Source organism: Coptis chinensis, chromosome 7, assembly GCF_015680905.1.
Source record: "Coptis chinensis isolate HL-2020 chromosome 7, ASM1568090v1, whole genome shotgun sequence".
NCBI classification, from domain to species: domain Eukaryota; kingdom Viridiplantae; phylum Streptophyta; class Magnoliopsida; order Ranunculales; family Ranunculaceae; genus Coptis; species Coptis chinensis.
Window position 1 is genome coordinate 5298955 of NC_141462.1, and position 21144 is coordinate 5320098.

General features: G+C 34.0%; 1 protein-coding gene across 2 annotated transcripts; it reads left to right on the top strand.

The window, feature by feature from the left end:
• Positions 1-12926: 12926 nt before the first annotated feature.
• On the top strand, positions 12927-16845 carry EMB2752 (embryo defective 2752). Of its 2 annotated transcripts, none has more exons than XM_086573312.1 (3): positions 12927-13185; positions 15708-15918; positions 16506-16845. In XM_086573312.1, the coding sequence occupies exons 2-3, from the start codon at positions 15736-15738 to the stop codon at positions 16614-16616; spliced, it is 294 nt and encodes a 97-aa protein (XP_086429438.1). In that variant the 5' UTR covers positions 12927-13185; positions 15708-15735; the 3' UTR covers positions 16617-16845. The 2 variants fall into 2 exon arrangements, with proteins under 2 accessions (XP_086429438.1, XP_086429439.1); XM_086573313.1 differs by lacking the exon at positions 12927-13185 and adding an exon at positions 13303-15053.
• Positions 16846-21144: the final 4299 nt, after the last annotated feature.

The following is a 21144-nucleotide window of genomic DNA, read 5'->3' on the forward strand; positions in this document are numbered from 1 at the left end:
TTGGGCAGTGCCTCTTCCTTTCATCGTCATTGTCATACTTGTCATAATGTTTAACTTCGAAGCCGATGCTTGTACTCCCTCAAGACTTAGCAAACTTCTTGAGTTGACATTTCTTGTAATTTCCAAACAATACCATACTCGTCCCGCCGCAGTTGGAAGACTATGCTATTTCGGACATTGAAGATACATCATACATGAGATTGGCATTGGTCATCCCGAGACCTCGAAACATTATGGCCCTGTGACTTTTGGTGAATAAAAATCATTTGTTTAAAAGAGTTATTATTGATAACAACATTAACGATGACAATAACACTCCTAAGTGAACACCACCATTCGGGCTTCCGGTTTATATGCCTATAGATCTATCATTTGATTCATTTCTAAATTTAAGATCTTCCACGACAATTCTCGGTCGGCATAAACAATTTGGAGAAGTTTAATTTTCTGACTTCTGTCTTGTGTATACCTCATATCTCCTTGAAGTTGAGGATTGTGAGGAGAACTATCTAAACTCTTGACAATAGATTCCTAACAAGTATAGGTAATAAAGCTAAATGCTTATTAACAGGACTCTCCCAACAGACAGTACAAACAGGCTAATATGTGTTTAGTTTATGTGGATGATGGATGCAATATGATATTAAGTGTCAGATTTAATAGATGAAGCCGGAGGTCAGGAATACTATTTTCTTCAGCCATGGAAATTGATCCCAGTATTTCACCATACCATCCAACATCAAAGAACATACCACAGACATGACTTTCTACCAAAGCCTGCATTCAGTGATCTAACTAGTGGATATACACAACTTCATTCTTAATCAAAAGAGGAAAAAAATAAATGATTGTTTATTACGAAAGACTCGAATAAACACAATAAGAATACCAGTCTATATTTTCTGAAGGAACAACAACGACACAGGCTATGCAACTACAGAACTAAGTGGAAGGGGGGTGGGGTGAATACACAACTAGGTAGAAAGACAACAAAATTAATATTAAGAACTTAACATCGTAAACTAACCTTAATTTTCTTCCAAATCAATCTCTTAGTCGGAGAAGGCACATCCTTAAAACTTTCATAAAATATAGGACAATGGGTTTTCGCGGTTCCACCAAGTAATGCTTGGAATAGCTATCTGAATCATCTCCAACCGCTTGTCCATCGCATCAAATTCAATTTTCTTATTTCCTATACAATCACAAAATCCAATCACTTTAAGTAAAACCCAAAAATTATTTTCGTTCTTTCCATGAAAAAATGCTATCGTGTATGTGATTGAGAGAAAAGTTTATGTACTAGAAGATGTCCATCATCTTTGGCTTTAAACTTGGAAAGCACTTGATGGCGACCACGAAAAGATGAAGTATACCCATTCAAAATTCATTACCGGTAATTAACTTTAAAGAAAAGGTTAAGCTTGTTTCTCAAAATTCATTACCACCAAGTTGCAAAAAAAAATCGTGATATAAACGAAGGCATTGAACCTTGATGGCACATCCTAGCACCTGATCCTGAAATTGAGAATAACTTTAAGCGATCAGGTAATGGTAACTTAGCGAGATTTCTAATCGTAAGATCAGAGTAAAATTTAATGATTTCCAGTTCTAGTAGAAGCTACAGGAGGAATCAGGAACACTTCTCCAGGTACTTAAATTTTGGTCTTTCCAGGTCACTAGATTCAAATGTGGAGGATTCGTTGTTGGGCTGGGAATGAACCATTGCTTGTTTGATGGGATTGGCGCAATGGACTTTGTGAACTTCGTGGGTGAAAGCGCGAGAGAGGTGTATCTCTGACTCTCCCACCAAAGATAGATAGAAGCGTACTTAAAGCGAGGAATCCACCTAAGATAGAGTACCCCCATCGTGGAGAATCCTTTGTATTTCACAGTTGGACTAATCCGAAAAGCAGTTAAGATGGTCACAGACAGTTTTAGACTATATATTGGTCAAGTAAATCAACAAAAGGAAGATGTATGGAGTGGATGATCAATCAAGTAACTCAACAAAAGGAAGATGTATATAATTTAGACTATATATATTGGCCAATTAATTTTCAAGTACTGTAAAGTAACGGGATTAGCCGATGAATCGGACTTGCATGCTCCATTTATCTCACTTCCCCTCAACATATAGTGATGCTTTTCCCTTTTTCGGCATTTCTTGTACCTTGGTTTGAGCCCTTAACACAAACTGTTAGTAGATAGCATTATTTAATGAAATTTATTGACTTTAGCAATTTAGTAATGAAGATACCTTTGTCGTTGAATCGATAAATCGTACTCCACCATTTTCATTTCTAGTCAACGCAAAGATATATTGAAGCCTTTTCTTTTTCAATTCTTTTCATCCCTTGCTTTGAGCTCTTCAAAGTAATATGAGCTTTAGTAAACGACATTTTCATAAAACTTGTATACCTTTAGTAATGACATTACCTCTCCCTTGAAGTAGAATTATATATTCTTTGATTCATATCTCACCAAAACATCCTGTTTTGAAGCTTTATCCTTCTTTGCTTTCTTTCTCATTTGTGGGGCTCTTTATATAACACAAACCGTTAGTAATCGACATACTTCATAAAACTTATATACTTTTAGTTAATGATATTACCTCTGTCATTTCTTCATTAATATCTCTAGGCATAACAACATGTAATAGAGCTCTTCAAAGAAATGAGAGAGGACGGTGAATTATCACCGTTACAAAAATGCAATGAAAGTTATACACCTTAGTCATGAAATTACCTCAACCCTCGAAGTATTTGTAGGCTTATCATCTTACATCACAGCTTTTCCCTTCTTGGCCTTTTTAAACAAATCATTAAATGCGCACAAAATGCAATGAAAGTTATACACCTAGTCATGAAATTACCTCAACCCTCGAAGTATTTGTAGGCATAACATCATGCATCACAACCTTTTCCTTCTTGGCCTTTTTAACTTTTTCCTTGAGCTCTTTATAGAACACAAACCATTAGAAAATAGCATATTCAATGAAACTTACACATCTTTAATCACTAAGATATACCTTTGCGTTTTCACAGTGCGTCATATCCTAAAAAGCAAACAGATTATTGGCTCAAATATTGTACAATGGAGAAACAAAGTCTAAAATGTCTTAATGACTATACTAGACAAAGTAATGCTAGACAAAGTATCAATCTTATAAATCATCTTATAAATCTTATGACACAACATCTTATAAATCATGCATAAAAAGTGTACAATAACAAGTGCTCAAGTGTTGAGCAAAGTATCAATCATTGGCTAACGAAAAATCATTGAAACATCCATAAAAGAAAAACATGTACCAATTTGGTGATTATAGGTTACAAATGCATATATTTCTCTGCCTTTTCCAATGTCATTGGACTAGGTTACAAATGCATATCATTCATTCACCATTTTTTTTTTTCAAAATACGAGAATTTTTTGGTACACATCTGCACCTATTTCTCCAACATCTTCTAAATGTGATGTATATAAAAATTCTCTAGGCACTCTAGACTCAAAAGTCAAAGGGGTCTTCATAAGCATCCATATCTCTAGTTAGTCTCTTTGGAGCATCTAACACCACATTCCACCACTCCTTGTTGGATCTTTACAATAAAATACTTGAGAGGCACGAGATGCTAGGATAAATGGCTCATCTTCAAACTTTGAACTTCTTGAAACTTGCTAAAATTCACAAAAACTAAATTAATATCGGGTCAAAGTAACATCCATTCGGCTTTATCCTCAATTCGAACCCAATCACAATAAAATACGGTTTGAGTGAAGTCAAAGTAGTTCAACTTCGAGAATTTGTCTTATGACCCCATAATAGGTAGCTTCTTCATCGATAAGATTCCTATCTTTAGCACTCGGCTTAAAATCGCGTTCATTTTAACTCGAATTTCGAGTTGTCTTGTTAATTTCCCATTCAGCGATTAGATGAAAACACATATCCACTTGCTTGATAGGAATTATAAGATGTTGCTTGAAAGTCGCGGACCATCGACAGAAAGTCTCTTGATGACGGACATCTCAATGTTTTCAAGCTGTCAAAAACCCAACATATATATGATATTAATTGAACAAAACTACCTAATATTAATTGAACTTTAAATGTTGAATTGGTGTCAAGATGTTTTACTTGTTGCCTTAACCAAAAAATAAAACTCATCGGATTGTTGCTTTTACGTTTCGCATTGCTGGATTTGAATCCATTGACGTATGCTTGGTATTTCCTAAATATGAAACAAAACTAATACAAGTCAAATATATGCCTCCCGACTCGTAGTCACAAATTAAGATAACCTTGACTAGTTATACTTACTTTCTCCATGGAATCGCAACTTTTGAACATTGAAGCACCCATTTTAGCACTTGTTCATATTGCACATTAGTTAGTGTATGTACACCTTTTTGTTAAGGGTTTTAAACACAAATTCACCATCATCATCAATATATCTCTCCTTGCCTCGCTTGTGGCTTCCCTTTTGAGCCATTAGGCATGTGCTCCATGCGATTACATTATTGATTCTTCAATGACATAACGTTCAGCAATACAACCTTCAGGGTGTGCCGGATTCTTTACATACTTCTTATAAGATCTCAACATCCTAAGACATGTCATCACCAAAATATTATTTATAACCAATAACAAAAATAAGCATGATTTGCTCAAAAGACTTACCGCTCAAAAATGTACATCCACCGACTCCAAACTGGTCCACAAATTTCTGCTTCTTCCGCCAAATGCACAACAAGGTGTGTCATGATAACAAAGAACGAAGGTGGAAAATATTTCTCAAAGACACATAATGCCGACTACTCTTTCTTTCCAATCTGAAGCTCATCACGGTAAATTACTTTGGAGCAAAGGATTTTAAAGAATGTTGACAATTGCCCAATAGCTACACCCAATGGCTTGTGTTTTTAAAAGCATGCATTAGCGGTAATGGTAATAATTGTTGCATCAAAATATGATAATCATGTGACTTCAGGTCCTTTCAATTCAAAATCTACCACCGCTTGCATGTCGCTTCCAATTAGAGCTATATCCAATAGGTACCTTCAAAGTGGACAAAGTCTCTAAGAAGAGTTTTTCTCAACCGGGATAGAGCAAACTCGGCCTTTGGTAATAGTAACTTATCTCCCGATTCTATGGGCCACAAGTGTTGCTTAATTTTCATCTCTTTCAAATCTAAGTGCTTTCAACCCATCTTTACTCTTGTCCAATTCCATAATAGTTGCAATGAGATTCTCCGCAACATTCTTTTTTCTACATGCATCACATCCAAATTGTGAAAGACACACAAGTCCCGTGCATTATACAAACATTCAAATGACAATGACACATGATAAATCATATTCAAAATATTGTTAAAACATTACTTGCCTCCCAATATGGCAACTTAGTTAGAATTGAGCATTTGGTCCACGACTAGGACCATTATCCGGTGCCCCTTTCCATACACCGTTTCAAACCCTTCTACTATGCTCAACACACGAGTACCGGGTCAATCGGGGATGGAGCGGTCTCAAGTTCTTCCTTTCCATCAAGCGGTTTCTTTTGATGCCTAAAAGGATGATCTGAGGAAGAAATCTACGTGACCCATATATGCAGTCTTAGACCCATGTTTCAATCTAATTGAACCGCGTATTTTCGGCACAAACGGGACAACCACAAGTTCCACCAATTCTACAAAGAAAGCATGCCATACGCAGGGAAAGTCGTGAATAGCCCATAATAAAACTGCTTTCATGGTAAAAGTAGGAATCGAGTATAAGAATCATAACATGGAGTGCCCGTGGACCACAACTCTTTCAACTCTGCAATCAAAGGCTGCAAGTAAACATCAATATTTTTTCCCTGGACTACTCTTCCGGGTATCAACATAGACATCATAACAAATTGCTTATTCATGCAAAGAGATGGAGGTAAGTTATAGGGAACAACCATAATGGGCCAACAAAGTATCTGAATTGCTCGATGAGAAAAGGATTAAACCCATCCGTTGCAAGTCCTAGGCGGACATTTCGAGGCTCAAAAGAAAACTCCGGATACTTAGCATCAATTGTACTCAATTAAAGAGTCATTTGGATGACGATTCTATTTTCATCGACAAAGCCCTCGAATGCCATGTCATTTGCTCCCTTAATCCAAGGAACACTACGAAAACATAAATATCTTAATTGGCTATGTGTTAAAACCAAATGAAAATGTGTTATAAGTATTTAAACAAGAGGGTTACCTATACAATCTTTGCAACCTCGGTATCAAAGGGAAGTATCTCAATACTTTTTTTGATGAAGTTTTTTCTTCTCTAAGAGATCATCACCTTTTTCATTCTTCCATCTACTTACACCACATTTTGGACAACATTGTAGACTTTCATCATCTTTCCAATATAATATGGAGTCATTTGGACAAGCATCTATCGTCTCATACTCCATACCTAAGGACTTGATCAATTCTTTGGCCATTATGTCTTGACCGGTAAGGTATTATCTTGAGGGAGAATTCCTCTTAGAGTGTTCAATAGATCGGTGAAACGGTTGTCCGACGGTGATGTTTCGTCTTAAGGTTAACCAAATTTCAATCTATTCTGAGATAACTTCGTTTGATTGTTCCTACAAGATGAATAAATAGGCCTCTTCACATCCTCCCATAAATTGTTAAACTTCGTTTCCTTCCCTATATCATTTGGATTTTGATGACGATTGGTACTCATTATGAGAATTTGAATCATCGTCCAAGCTCATCTCATCTACATTTCGATCTTCATCCAAGTACTCCCATCCATGAACTCATCCAAACCATCAAGATGAACATATCCTAACTCTTCACTAACTAAATCAATGTCTCGAGAATAGCCATCTTCATATTGGCTATGGGAGGAAGGACCAACGATCTCAACATTGATTGCATCTTCTTCAAATGATTCCCCATGAAAATACCATGTCGTATAGGATGGGTCTATTCCAATCTGAATTAAATGGTCGACCACTATTTTCGGATCAACCCTTCCACTCACATTACGACACCTCACACATGGACAAGAGCACCAAGTTCCTTTTCCTAATCTATCGGTCATGAACTTTAAAAAGGATTCAAGTCCATCCAAGTATTCATCGCTATTCAATGGTGCTGACATCCAATCTTTGTGTGGTGGTAATAAAGCCATTCCTTTCACACAGAAATGGCTTTGGTTTGTGAGATTTATTCCTGCGTGCCTATTGAGAACACAAAAGATGTGTTGTAGTGAGGATACAAAAGATGAAACAGACCAGACACTCTCAAATTAACAGATAAGTGGACATAATAAATGCAATTATAAACAAATAATATCAAAGGACAACAACGATATCAACAAATAAATCTCGTAGAGCATGAATGTTATGTCTGCTAGTTTTTGACATTGTGTATCAGTGTAAGAATAATTCTGATTATCCTATTAATTTACACAATACAAGCCTGCCGGATTACAATGTCAACTGTTGGAAGTTTCTTAGCCACAGCATGTATAAGCATAAACATCACACTATCACAAATAACATGGTATTGGAAAAACCAAAAATAAATAAGTCATTTTCAGATTAGCGAATAAGTTGTCTTAAATTCGATAACAAAGGTAAAAACACAAGATTAGCTCCTTTCCTCAACCATAATTCTTTTGATTTCAATACTTCATTTATGTCTTAAATTTGAATCTAAAATCACTTATATCTTGTTACCATACAGATACAAGCAAGCACTAACTAATGGTCAGTACTGTAGTACTACTCTTCACTCGTGGTTGTAAATAAATGCAAATTGTTTTATCACATGATATGAAATGCTGACATTGCTAACAGATCTTGAAGTTTATATAGATGTGACATTTTCCTATATAGATGTGAAATTTTCCGATCTGTTTTCAGCCAGAAGCAAAAGCTGGGGACTGGGGAGAGGCACAGACCACCACTGGCGTTTACTAATAGCTAGAAGTTTATGCTCTCTGGCTAGTGTCACCATTATTCCTGCTGCATTGTCACATATTAAGTGTAAGATCCTGTACACTGCCTTTAACGTTTGAGCTCAACTGTGCTACTTATCAGTTATCTAGCTAGTTCATTGGCTTGACGACATGTTGAGGGATACAATTAAACCAGAGGAAGAGAATCCTGGCCTCATGATATGTGTGCCTTCCACTCAGGTAACACATCAAACTTGCTTCTTATAATTAATATTCCTGGAACTATGTCACTCCTGCCTAGGTTTCGTGTAAATCCTCATCCACATGTGGTGTCCTCATTGTTGAATGGTCAAAGGTTGATAGTACTGTACCATAGGGAACAAGAAATAGGGTTCCTTAACCCTGAACTTCAAACCAATTCATAAAGTAGCCCAACATAACATGATTTGTTGTGAAATAAGTAAATAACACATCAAACCGGGCTCGTTTTGCTTTTTTGAAGATTATAATAGTCCCACTACTTGGTTGTTGTGCTCATTGATGGACAAGAAGGTTAAGTTTGAGAAACATATATATGGTTTCTAGGATATATATGATACTTCTCAAATTAAGCTAACTAGGGACCATAAATTCATAATAATGTGACTTGTCGTCATTGTCATGGATGCGCTTAAGGAATTCTCATACGAGACCCTTCAATGGGCCCTCGACCATGTCATTGGCATTGGCATCGATTATTCAAAAATACCAAAAATATTTACAAAAGCATCACTCATTCAAAAATATTTCTCAAATCAATGTTAAAATTCAGGTAAATAAGATAACTAAATCAAAATTATTCAAATCAACAAAATCAATGAATTTAACAATTCGATTTGAGGAGAATATAATGATATAATGATAAAACTAGGGTTTCTAATTAGATTTGAGGAGAATGAAAAATCACCTTATTGAGGACAACGAAAGAGAGTGGAATCGCCTCTGAGTAAATCACCTCTGAGTAAATCACCTCTGAGAAATGAAAAAAAGAAATGAAATGAAAAAAGAAAAAAGAGTTCGGTGGTTTTTATTTCATTTTGGGCTGTTTATATTGGGCTTTTCTTTTTTAAGTATTTCAAACAAAAAAATAAACGAGACTTTTTGTAATATAAACGGCGCTGGTTACGGGTCCAAAGATTCGGCACTAATGTTAGCGTCTTTTAACCTGTCTTTTATTAACCAATCTGGTGTAGTGCACCAAAACTTAATCGGAAATCGATCAAGTTTGGGATTTTGTTTTGGAAACCAAAATAGAAACCTTTGGTTGTTCTACATATATATATATCAGAAAACAGTAGTGTGACAGAAAGAAAAACTATTAAGTCTCATCAATTTATAAGATTAAATTAAGAGGAGAAGAAACCAAACTATCTACTATGGAAGAACAGGAAGGTAAGCCAGGACAGCTTATCATCTCTGGTCTGGACGAAAGTTTGATTTTCTTCGAAATCTTTACTAGAATTTCTGGTGATATACTCCAGAAAAAGTTCAAGTATCTGTGTAAGCAATGGATGAACATAATATCTAATCCAGTTTTCATCCATACTCAAACTCTTCGATCCGAACATGGTATTCTCCAAGAAGCCGGTCCTATGAAGAAAGGAAAAATGGTATTGAGGTTCATGAACTTAAAAGGATTAGAAACTAGAGAGGCGCAATATCTAATGACTTATCCGAAGTCATGGAGTGTTGTGTCTCTTTGTAATGGATTACTTTTGTGCAGAGATTTACGCACTAATGCTCTTAATGTTGTGAATCCTACAACAAAGAAAATCATATCGCTTCCTCCATGTAAGAATTACATACATTGTAGAAGTAGGTGTAATTTAGTGTTTGTTCCTTCTACCAAGAAATACAAAGTAGTAGATATGCACTATGATCGCGAAACTAGATGTTGGGTCTTTCACACACGAACCTTAGGTGGTTGTTTGACAGAATCATGGACACGGGTCGAAGAACCAAGTTGTAAGTCAGCATTGAGCTTCTTCAGTTATTATGAACGAGTATCAATAGATGGGACATTATACTTGAATGTTTATGCAGGTAACCCGATATTATCCTTTGATGTTGGTAATGAAACAACAGTACGATTGTTGAATCCTCCAAATCATCTTAAGAGGGTTTATCAATGCATGTCGCTAAGAGAGATATGTGGTTCCCTAGCTTTCTTTGGCGGCTCTTATGGTTGGTATCCCAATGATGTTTGGATTCTGAAGGATGCTAGTAGGGAAGTATGGGTAAAACAATACAGCATTGGCACATTCCTGCGGATATAAAGGTATGTTGGTTAAGGGTTTTGGGTATTTTGCATAATGGAGAAGTAATTGTCTTTGATGATGATACTGAGACAGGAGAAATCCTAGTGTATTATGTGGGGACAAGACACTGGAAGAAGATTGTGATTGGAAAAGAATTCCGTGAAAGAAAATGTTGCAATCATACTCATGTCAACAGCTTGGTATCGGTAAAAAATCTCAAATAATTCAGTAGTGGCGATTGTGGTCTAGTTATGTTTTGTTCTGTTTGTAGACTTATTTCTTTTAGTTCAGAAGCGATGATCGATACTTGTCTTCTTCTAATTTGTGTTATTTATTGTTTCTTGTTATGTTATCGTTGTTAAAAGGAGTGTATACAACAGACTATTCAGTAGATTGCTCCCTAAGTCTAACACAATTGCATCGAAATGACAGTTGCATCAGAATGATGACACCAACAAATGTGAAAACGGTCAGGTATTCTGGTGCAACACAGAGGGAGGGGAGGTTAAACCTTTTTCTCAAGTGTGGCTGTTCTGGTCTGGTGTTTCAGGGGCTCCGTGGTGGGACAGTGGAAATGTGGAACTGAAACTAAATTCCTAACAAAAAAAATTACAACTACGAGTTAAGCTCTGTAGTTTTGAAAGGCAGAGAAGATTTGACAAAATAACATATTGTTACAAATTCTAATGGGTGGAACCATCTATCAACTCCCCAACTAACTCAAGACCCAAACATCTGCCACCAGTCCAATAGAACTTGTTATGATAGTCTCTCATGATTTTAATCTTATCTTTAGAGGTCACATTGTAGAACCACTCATTTAGAGGTCCTCAATATCATGTTTGTCCTTTATCCTAACCTCTAAAATGCTGACGTGGCCCTTTATTTTAAGGGCATGCATTGGCGATGTCCTAAAATTTTAATGGCTTTATAAGGAATTGTATTTTGCCCCTCATTAGTGTTTTTTTTTTTTCGATAAGTTTTTCACACAAAAGTTTTTCCTCTCCTTTCTTCACTTTTCTTCTCCTCTACTTTCTTCTCTCTCTTTTCCACCCAAATAGATTACACCAAAACTACCCAATCACTGTTTCTTTCTTTCTTCTCAAATCAACAAATTACTCTCCATCTTTAAATCTCTCTCCATCATCTTCTTCTTCATCTCTTTCGAAGTTTTTAAATTTATTCAACCCAATGTCGGTCACAACCACGGCATTGTCATAGCGGTTTTCTAGTATAGTTTATCAAGGACATGATCCTCTTTTCATGTCTAATATATTTCAGAAAATTAGTTTAAGAGAGTCGGTTAAGAATTGTTTGGACTCCAAAATCATAGGCATAATATTTTTAGTTTCTACACCAAAACCATAATTTGACACGTGTTAAACAAAAATACTCTCTTTTAATTATTTGCATCTATTGAACAACTATATTTCCTCTCTCATTATCTTTAAAATTTCATAAATTTTAAAATGTATTTGAAAATAAACATTTAGTATTGCACTTTAACTCAACATTTTAAAATTCATTAAGTTATTTTGATCTCAATATTTTACAATTCATTTTAAAATATTAGAATTCACTTATAACAAACCACCTGCTTTGCATTTTAAAATGTATATGGTGTATCACAAATTAAACTTGTTGACACTAGACCATAAGCCTAAACCCTAAACCTCTACACACTAAACCCTAAATCTCTATAAACTAGACTCTAAGAATAAACTTTTAACCCCAATAGACTAGACCCTAAGCCTGAACTCTAAAAACCTCTAGACACTAATCTCTAAGTGCATAAACTTTAAACCTCAAGACACCGATTCCTAAACCTCTATAAACTAGACCCTAAGTTTAAACCCTAAACTTCTAGACGCTAAATCCTAAACCAACTCATTGCATTTCATAGTAGTTGATCGGAACTACTAAATAATAAAAGGGATAAAATACATTTTAAAATGCATATCATATACATTTTAAAATGTATTAGTATTTTAAAATAAATTTACTACGTCGGTGGTTTATATTTGTGCATATATATTTAAAAATACAAAACAAGTGGTTATAATTGAATTATATTGTTTTTAGCGAAAATATTTAATTTGGTAGTTATATAAGGGTAAAAAAGAAAATAAAATGGTTACAGATCTCAATAACTAAATTGTCCACTTCTTAAAAACGTGGGTAGTTATAGACACCTTTGAATATTCAAAAATGCTTTGTGTAGGGTCCTCCAATATTACATAAAAATCTAGTTCAAAATAACAAATTGTTCTATCATTCGAAATATGAACCCGAGTCACTTCTCCATATATAAACAAGAATAAAATATAAATCAAAGTGATGTGATATGATCTTTGGTATATAGTAATAAATTTTTTAATCAACTTCAACTAATCAAACACAAGTTATTTTACAACCTACAACACATCATATTTTTAGTCTCATATACATTTTTTATTGATTCATATAGTATATCGACACATAAAACCTAAGAACGAAACTTTTGAATTTTATTATCTTACAAATTTTAGCCAAATTATTAATTAAGTACATTAACCAAAATCAAAATTGAGAAAAACTATTATTCAAACGTGATAATTAATTTATCGCATATCAATTTAGCAAAATTATACTGTAAATAACATAAAGTTGAAGAGACTATTCAAAACCCAGCCCTCAAATCTGTAAGACCGCACAGAGAGAAGTTGTTACCTCGGAACAAGTGAACAACACGAGATAGAACGTCAACATAGAAATCAAACAATTCCTGCTCGGTAGCAAACATGCCTTTCCCACCGTCCAGAAGGGCTGCACCAGTTATTTCGGAGGCCCAAAATTAAACCCCAAGTCCAAACTAACCATATTGGTTCACTCTATTTTCTTATATTGAACTTTCCAGCATCAGTCTCATTTTCCAGTTGCACATCTCTTCATTATTTCACAAAGTAAGTTCCTCAATTCTCACTTGTCTATATACTTTTTTTTTATCTTTCAGTTCTCCATTGAATGTTTTGTTTATTACATGGCGAAATCCCCATCCTCGATATTTATTTTCCTTCGCCAAAGATTCCAAAACCAACCAAAATCTCGAAACTTCACTACTGCCATAAGTGAAGGAAATAATAATACTTTTCGTGATGATGATGATAAACGTTTTAAGGATATAGCTAAACAAGTGTCTAAAACCATTAGAGTTCAACCCAGATGGGAAAAGACTCTTCTTTGTGATTACCCACCATCTGTTTTACTCACTACACATTGTGTCGAACAAGTGATTAAGTCTACAAACAATGCATTACTTTCGTATCGTTTCTTTCGTTGGGTTTGTTCTAGAAATGGATTTACACCGGATTCTAGATGTTGTAATGCGGTTTTTGATGTATTAGTACAAGCTAAAGCGTCTAAGGTTGCGAAAATGCTTATTGGTGATATGGATTTTGTTCCGGATATAGGGTCGTTAGAGTTGTTTGTAGTTTGTTTATGTGAGGATGGAGATGTGGATGAGGGTTTTGAGTTTTTCTTATATTTGAGAAAGGCTGGGTATGTTCCATCGTTGGGAGTGTGTAATAATATGTTGTCTGGGTGTCTTGGGGCGGAGAGGAGTGATGTTGTTTGGAAGTTTTATGGTGAAATGATGGAATGTGGCTTGGGTGGGGATGCGGATACGGTTGGGTATCTGATTCGAGCATATTGTGCAGATAATAAGTGTTTTGAAGCTTATGAGTTACTTAAACAAGTTTTGGAATCTGGGTTTGTTCCACATGGAATTGTGTTTTGTAAGTTGATTGCGAGATTTTGTAAGGTGAGGGACTACGGAAAGGTATCTGAGCTTCTTCATCTCATGATAGCGAAGAACTGTGCCCCAACTATTTTTACTTACCAGGAAATTATTTATGGTCTTTGCAATAATCAAATGGGAGCTGAAGCGTTTAGAGTCTTCAATGCGCTCAAAGAGAAAGGGTATGCTCCTCATAGAGTTATGTACAATACTATGATTGATGGGCTTTGTGAGATGAGGCAGATGCCACTTGCTCAGAAACTTTGGTTTGAGATGTTAAGCAAAGGATTTATTCCTAATGAGCATACATATAATGTTTTCATGCACGGATGTTGTAAGTCTGGTCAATTTGATATGGCATGGAAACTATGGAAGGAAATGAGCGATCGAGGCCTAAGAAAAAATAAGTTCAATTACAACACAATGATCGCAAGCTTTTCTTTGGGTGGAAAGTTGAATGAAGCGTGTGCCTTGTTCGAGGAAATGCCAAAGATGGAAATTAAGCGTGATGCAGTTAATTACAATTCTATGATTCAAGGATTTTGCAAGATTAGGCAGAAAAAAAAAGCTATGAAGTTTTACCATGATCTCATTGCCACTGGGTCACAACCGTCTGCTGCCGCTTACCATTCATTGATCCGAGCTCTCTGTGTTACTGGAGAAATGCAGGCTGCACTAGATTTGTGGAAAGATATGTTGCATAGGAATGTAGAACCATGGATTTCTACTCATGATAATATCATCATGGGGTTCTGCAAACAAGGCAATACCAGAGAAGGCATGAGTTGGTTGACAAGGATGTTAGAGAAAAACTTTATACCTCTAGAGAAAACTTTTAACGAGATGATTAAATGCCTCATATCTAAAAATTTGCGAGATGATGCATTGCTGATTCTATGTAAGATGCTTAGGTTGGGTTATGAGCTCAAAGAACCTCATTACTACAAATTTGTTGACCGACTATGTAGTACAAATTCTGATCAAGCTGGGTTATGTCAGAAGGACATCTTAGATTGAACCTTCCCGGGTCTCATGGTAAATTTTCTTCCCATTTTGGGTTAATTGTGTGTATCACTCATGTGCTTTAATCTATTTTTTTTTATGACAAGCGCTTCTAAGTGGTTTTTTATAAAATAAAACAAATAACAAAGATAATATGTAACTAATTCAGGCTTAGTGAAGATATCTGTATAACGACTTACTATAAAACGTGGGTAAATCCACTACATATCATATCTCAAAAAGGATTTTTTTTATCTATAATTTCTGTTGATGAAGGTGATTGTGATTTAAAGTTTTAACTTCCGCATGAATATGAATTGAAGGAACTTTGAAGCCATGGACATCACTCATATACATGGTCAATTATAAAAGTAAAACCTGTGCACCATGATTTTTTTCCCGGGCAGGTTAACTGTTCAAAACTTTTTATCACACTTTTGTGAAGTTTGTAAATTATGTGTTTAACTTTTCTTATATAATTAATTTGCAAAATCGTCATATGAGTTGTGCTGCTGAGTGCGAACACTTATTCTTTGTATTCTAGTTGTATTTCCTGTTTATGCTCCCTCTATGTTTTGTACTTTCCTGATTCTGTTGAAAGCATTTATTGTGATGGATTTTTATCATCTCTTAATCACAATATGTGAAATTTTAAAATCTGAAGACTTGCATTTATTTTCTTTTCAGTTGTTCTTGACGCTTAGATCCTGGAGAAATGGCGACCTATCTGTGGAAGAGATATGCAGCATACCTGCACACTAAGTGGGAGAAAACTTTTCTCTGGGACTCAATCGAACATTACAGGCGCCCCCAGACGTTCACACCACTTGTCATATTATATGCTAGCGCATTCTACACTGGGGTCATTGGAGCTGCAATAACAGAACAACTTTACAAGGTAATTATGTATATTTGGTCAACTTTGAAAGATGTTGGATGCTCTTTTGAATTCCCTGTGGAAATTTGCATCGATTATCTCTATATAGCATGTTGTTAACTGTTTGTAACTTATCTACTCTATGCAGTCAGTAAAGGCTCTTCATAGTCCTATTTTAATGTGAATTCTAGTCGTGGTTTAATTGTTACAGTATGTTTCTCGCCCTCTTCACTGCCCCAGTGAGTGTTGTTCATTTTCGCTCACTTATTCCACTTAGTCTTGGAAAAAGCTTTCAAGGTTTTATGTGATTAAACATTCATGTTAAGAATCATTCTTGTCGGGTTCAAAATGATCTGGGAGATAGGACACAGATTAGTCTTCAGGAATTTCCCTATGGTACAAGATAATTGTGGTCTTTATCTCATCAAAGAATGAATAGTAAGTGTGAATTAGTTATGGATTTCATTGATGCAGAATAGTTAAGGGAATACAGGCCTTAAGACGTGTGAAAATATTAGGTCCTCTTTCTTTAGCAGCATTTGCCATCGGACCTAAAATTCATGTATTTTAAGTACTGCTTTTGATTTTAAGCTTCTGACATCAAGCAGGAAAAGTACTGGGAAGAGCACCCAGGAGAAGCAGTTCCTATGATGAAGCCGAGATTCTATTATGGCCCTTGGAAGGTACGCAGGGAGGATCATGCCGCACCGAAAGAGTAATGATCTAAGCAGAGAATATGATTTCTGTTGGCATTCCGCTGGAGTTATCCTGAAGGGCTTCCACCTTGTGACATCTAAACTTCAAATACTTATTTTGCCTGATATTAAGTAATTAGATGAGAACATGATGGGAATGAGATTCTTCAAGCAATCTGATTGTTAAAATTATTAAGTTGAGATTCTTCAAGCAATCCAATTGTTGAAGAAACTTAAAACATGATGGGATTTCGTCTAGGTTATATTGACACGGGCACGCGTGTCGGTGTCCGACACGGATACGGGGTGTCGGATACGGCGAGCAGTTGAAGATCAACACGGGAACACGGATAGGAATAATTAATTAATTTTTTAATAATTATAAATTTATTAAATTAGACTAGCTTTCGAACCCGTCCTACGAACGGGTGCCCTTATATTAAATTATTCTAAAAAAATATTAGCAACTATGCATAGCTATGAGATATGAAAATTATATTAATCACTCATTCAAATTTCTTGCACCACTCTCTATAAAAAGGAAGCACCATACCTTGATAAAACTTATCGACTTCTTTTTGTTGTTAGGTTTAATAATATAAGTTTCATTCAAGTTTTGTGAGAATGCCAAATGTGGCGAAAATAATATTGAAGCTACTTGAAGAAGCAAGACATTCTCAATCATAATAAAATAATTATGATAAACACTACTTATAATACAAAACTATATTTGTCGAGACATTCTCCTACATGTAATACAAACATGTTTTAGGGTTATTAGTTCAATGCATATGCATCAAGTTTTTGATTTTCCATTAATTATTATTTGAGTTAGTTCAATGTAGTACATTCCATCGGTTTCCAATTTCTCATTAATTATTCTTTGAGGTTAGTTCAATGCAATAATTGCATCAAGTTTCGATTTTTAGTTAATTATTATTTGAGGTTAGTTCGGTGCAAGAATTGCATCCACTTTATGATTTCCCATTTGTTATTCATTAAGGTTAATTCAATCTGAGTTGCATCCGGGTTTTTAGATGTTTAGTTAATTAGTCTTTTAGATTAGTTCATTGCATTTGCATCCGTGTTCTAATCTCCTATTAATTACTCTTTGAGGTTAGTTCAATACATCTGCTATGAACCAATTTCGATTTCCCATTAATTATTTTTCAGGTTAGTTCGATAGTTTACAATTTCTAGTTATTTATAATTTGAAGTCGAGGTGTGATCTGATTACATCAAACCCGATTTCCACTTAACTATTCTTTAAGGTTATTTTAATGCATTTGCATTCAATTTCGATTTTATGTTAGTTAATCTCGATTTTAGTTTAATCCGGTTGCATCCGGTTTAGGATTTTGAGTTAATTATTCTTTGAGGCTAGTTCAATCTGATTTGCATCCAATTTTCGTTTTATGTTAATTGTTATTTGAGGTTAGTTCAATGGTTTTGCATTAAGTTTTCGATTTTTACATTTAATTATTTTTTGAGGTTAGTTCAATGCACGATTACATCAAATTTATAATTTCAGATTAATTATTCATTTAGGTTAGTTCAAATGCGGTTTTCATCCATTTTTCAATGTTTAGATTTACTTAGTCTTTGAGATTAGTTCATTGCATTTGCATCCAGGTTTTTTATTTCCGTTAATAACTCTTTTAAGGTTAGTTCAATACATCCGCATCTAGTTTATGATTATTTATGTTTTTGAGGTTAGTTATTTTGCAATTACATCCGATTTCGATTTCTGTTAACTATTTTTTGAGGTTATTTCAATGCATTTGTATTTAGTTTCGATTTCCCACCAATTATTCTATGGGGTTAGTTCAATCACATTTTCATTCGTTTTTTTATTTTTGTTAATTATTTTTTGAGTTTAATTGATGCATTTGCATCCAGTTTCCTATTAGCTACTATTTGAGGTTTGTTTGAAGTATTTGCATACTATTTCCAATTTCTGTTAAATATTTTTCAAGGATTTGCATCCAATTTCTAATTTTCCGTTAGTTATTCTCGGCGTTAGTTTAATGCAATTGCATCCAGGTTTCGATTTCTAGTTAATTACTCTTTTGAGCTCGGGTTATGTATTTGAATCTAGTTTCCGATTTTCTTTTAATTATCCAATGTAGTGTGTAATACCAATTTCTAATGATCCATCTGTAGTGTCATTGCAAACATGACATAAAAATTAAATTTTGCTTGATTTACTATGTGGGATCATCGAAGATTATCCAGTTCCCGATTTCCCGTCAATTATTCTTTAAATTATATGCATGACTCACTATGTGGAATCTTCAAAGATTATCTACGAATGGGTGTTGTTATATTAATTATTCTGAAAAATATTTGCAAATATACAGAACTATTATATATTAATATTATATTGATCACTCATCCAAATTTCTTATAATGTGAAAACCTCACTTTCCATTAAAAAAAAAACTCACCTTTGATAAAACCCTTCAATTCAACTTCATTTTGTTGTTTAATAATAGAAGTTTGATTGAAGTTTTATAAGATTGTCTAATAAGGCGAAGTTCATATATATTGAAGCTACTTGAATAGCAAAGAGTTCTCAATCATATGGAAAGAGATAAGATAAACACTATTTTAAATGCAAAATTGTACTTATCGAGATATTCCCACAACATATAACCCAACTATGTTTTGAGGTTAGTTCAATGCATTTGCATCCAGTTTCTGATTTTTCGTTATTTATATTTTGAGGCTAGTTCAATGCAATTGCATCCGATTTCCGATTCTCGTTATTTAGTTTGTGAGGTTAGTTCAATACAGCTGCATCCGGTTTCAATTTCACATTAATTATTTATTTGAAGTCAATTCAATACATTTTGCATCCAGGTTCTAGTTTCCGTTAATTATTATGTGAGATTAGTTTAATGCATTTGTATCCGGTTTTCGATTCGATTTTCGTTTATTATTTGATAAGGTTGCATTTACATCTAGTTTCCGATTTTCTGTTAACTATTGTTTGAGGTTAGTTCAATGAATTTGCATCAATTTTTCGATTTTTCGTTAATTATTCTTGAGATTAGTTCAATGTATTTGCATCCAATTTATTTTTTGAGATTAGTTCAGTACAGTTGCATCCGATTTCCGATTTCCCGTTAATTATTCTTTAAGATTAGTTCTACGCATTTGCATCATGTTTCTCTACAATTAATTTTTCTTTGAGGTTAGTTCAATGGAGTTGCATCTAATTTCCGATTTCCCATTAATTAAATCTTTAAGGGTTAATTCAATGTATTTGTATCTAATTTCCAATTTTCCGACAATTTTTTTTTTTATGTTAGTTTGATATATTTGCATCCAAGTTTTGATTTTCCGATAATTATTCTTTGAGGTTAGTTTAATGCAGTTGTATCCATATTCCAATTTTCAATTAATTACTTTTTAAAATTAGTTTAATGCTTGTATTTACATCCAGTTTCCGATTTCACGTTAAATATTATTTGAGGTTTAGTTCGTTGCATTTGTATCCAGTTTTCGGTTCCCCATTAATTGTTTTTTAACGTTATTTTCATTCAATATTATATATATTTTAAAATATTTGTCATTATTGTTTTGTCGTTATTTTTTTTTTCATTTTCTATTATATATTTTGTGATGTTATTTTTTGTATAATTTAATTTTCCACATGTAATTTGTTTTGATTTGGTATATAATTTATTTAAATCCAATGTCCACTTTAACTTAATCTCGTTATTCCGCTGAATATATAACATTATAGAGTTGAAAATTTATATTATAGTGCTGAAAAATTATAAATTCATAAATTTAATTGGAATATGTCATAATTATTGTGGTTAGAATTGTGATTTTTGGAATCCTTAACTATGAATAAATGTCTAATTCCCACAGTGGATGGCGCATCAAATCAAAAGGCTTTTAGGAAAATCGTTTGCGGTAGAAACTATTGTTTTTAGCAATTTAGTTGTTTGTCTCATATTTTTTTTTCATAATCAGCTATATTGTTTAAGAAAAATTGGAGACTCTGTGAAACTCTAGATGAGATTTTCTTTTCGTATTTAGCTATAGTGTTTAGGAAAAGTTAGAGACTCTGTGAAACTCTAAATGGGATTGTTTCCTTATTTATATCATATTTTTTTTATAATTAGTAATAGAGTTAAGAAAAATTAGAATCTCTCGAAAGTGCTCCAAAAATAGATTGGTGAGGGTATAACTATAATATATATCTAAGGAATTGGAATATGTAAGTAATTATTGTGGTGGAGAATTGTGATTTTTGGAATTCTTAACTATGAATAAATGTCTAAATCCCACAGTGGATGGCGTATCAAATCGAAAGGATTTTAGGAAAATCGTATTCGGTGGAAACTATTGTTTTTAGCAATTTAGTTTTTTGTCTCATTTTTTTTCCCTTAATTAGCTATATTATTTAGGAAAAGTTGGAGACTCTATGAAACTCTAGATGGGGTTGTTTTTTTCGTAATTAGCTATAGTGTTTAAGAAAAGTTAGAGACTCTGTGAAACTCTTGTGATTGTTTCTTTATTTATATTCTACTTTTTT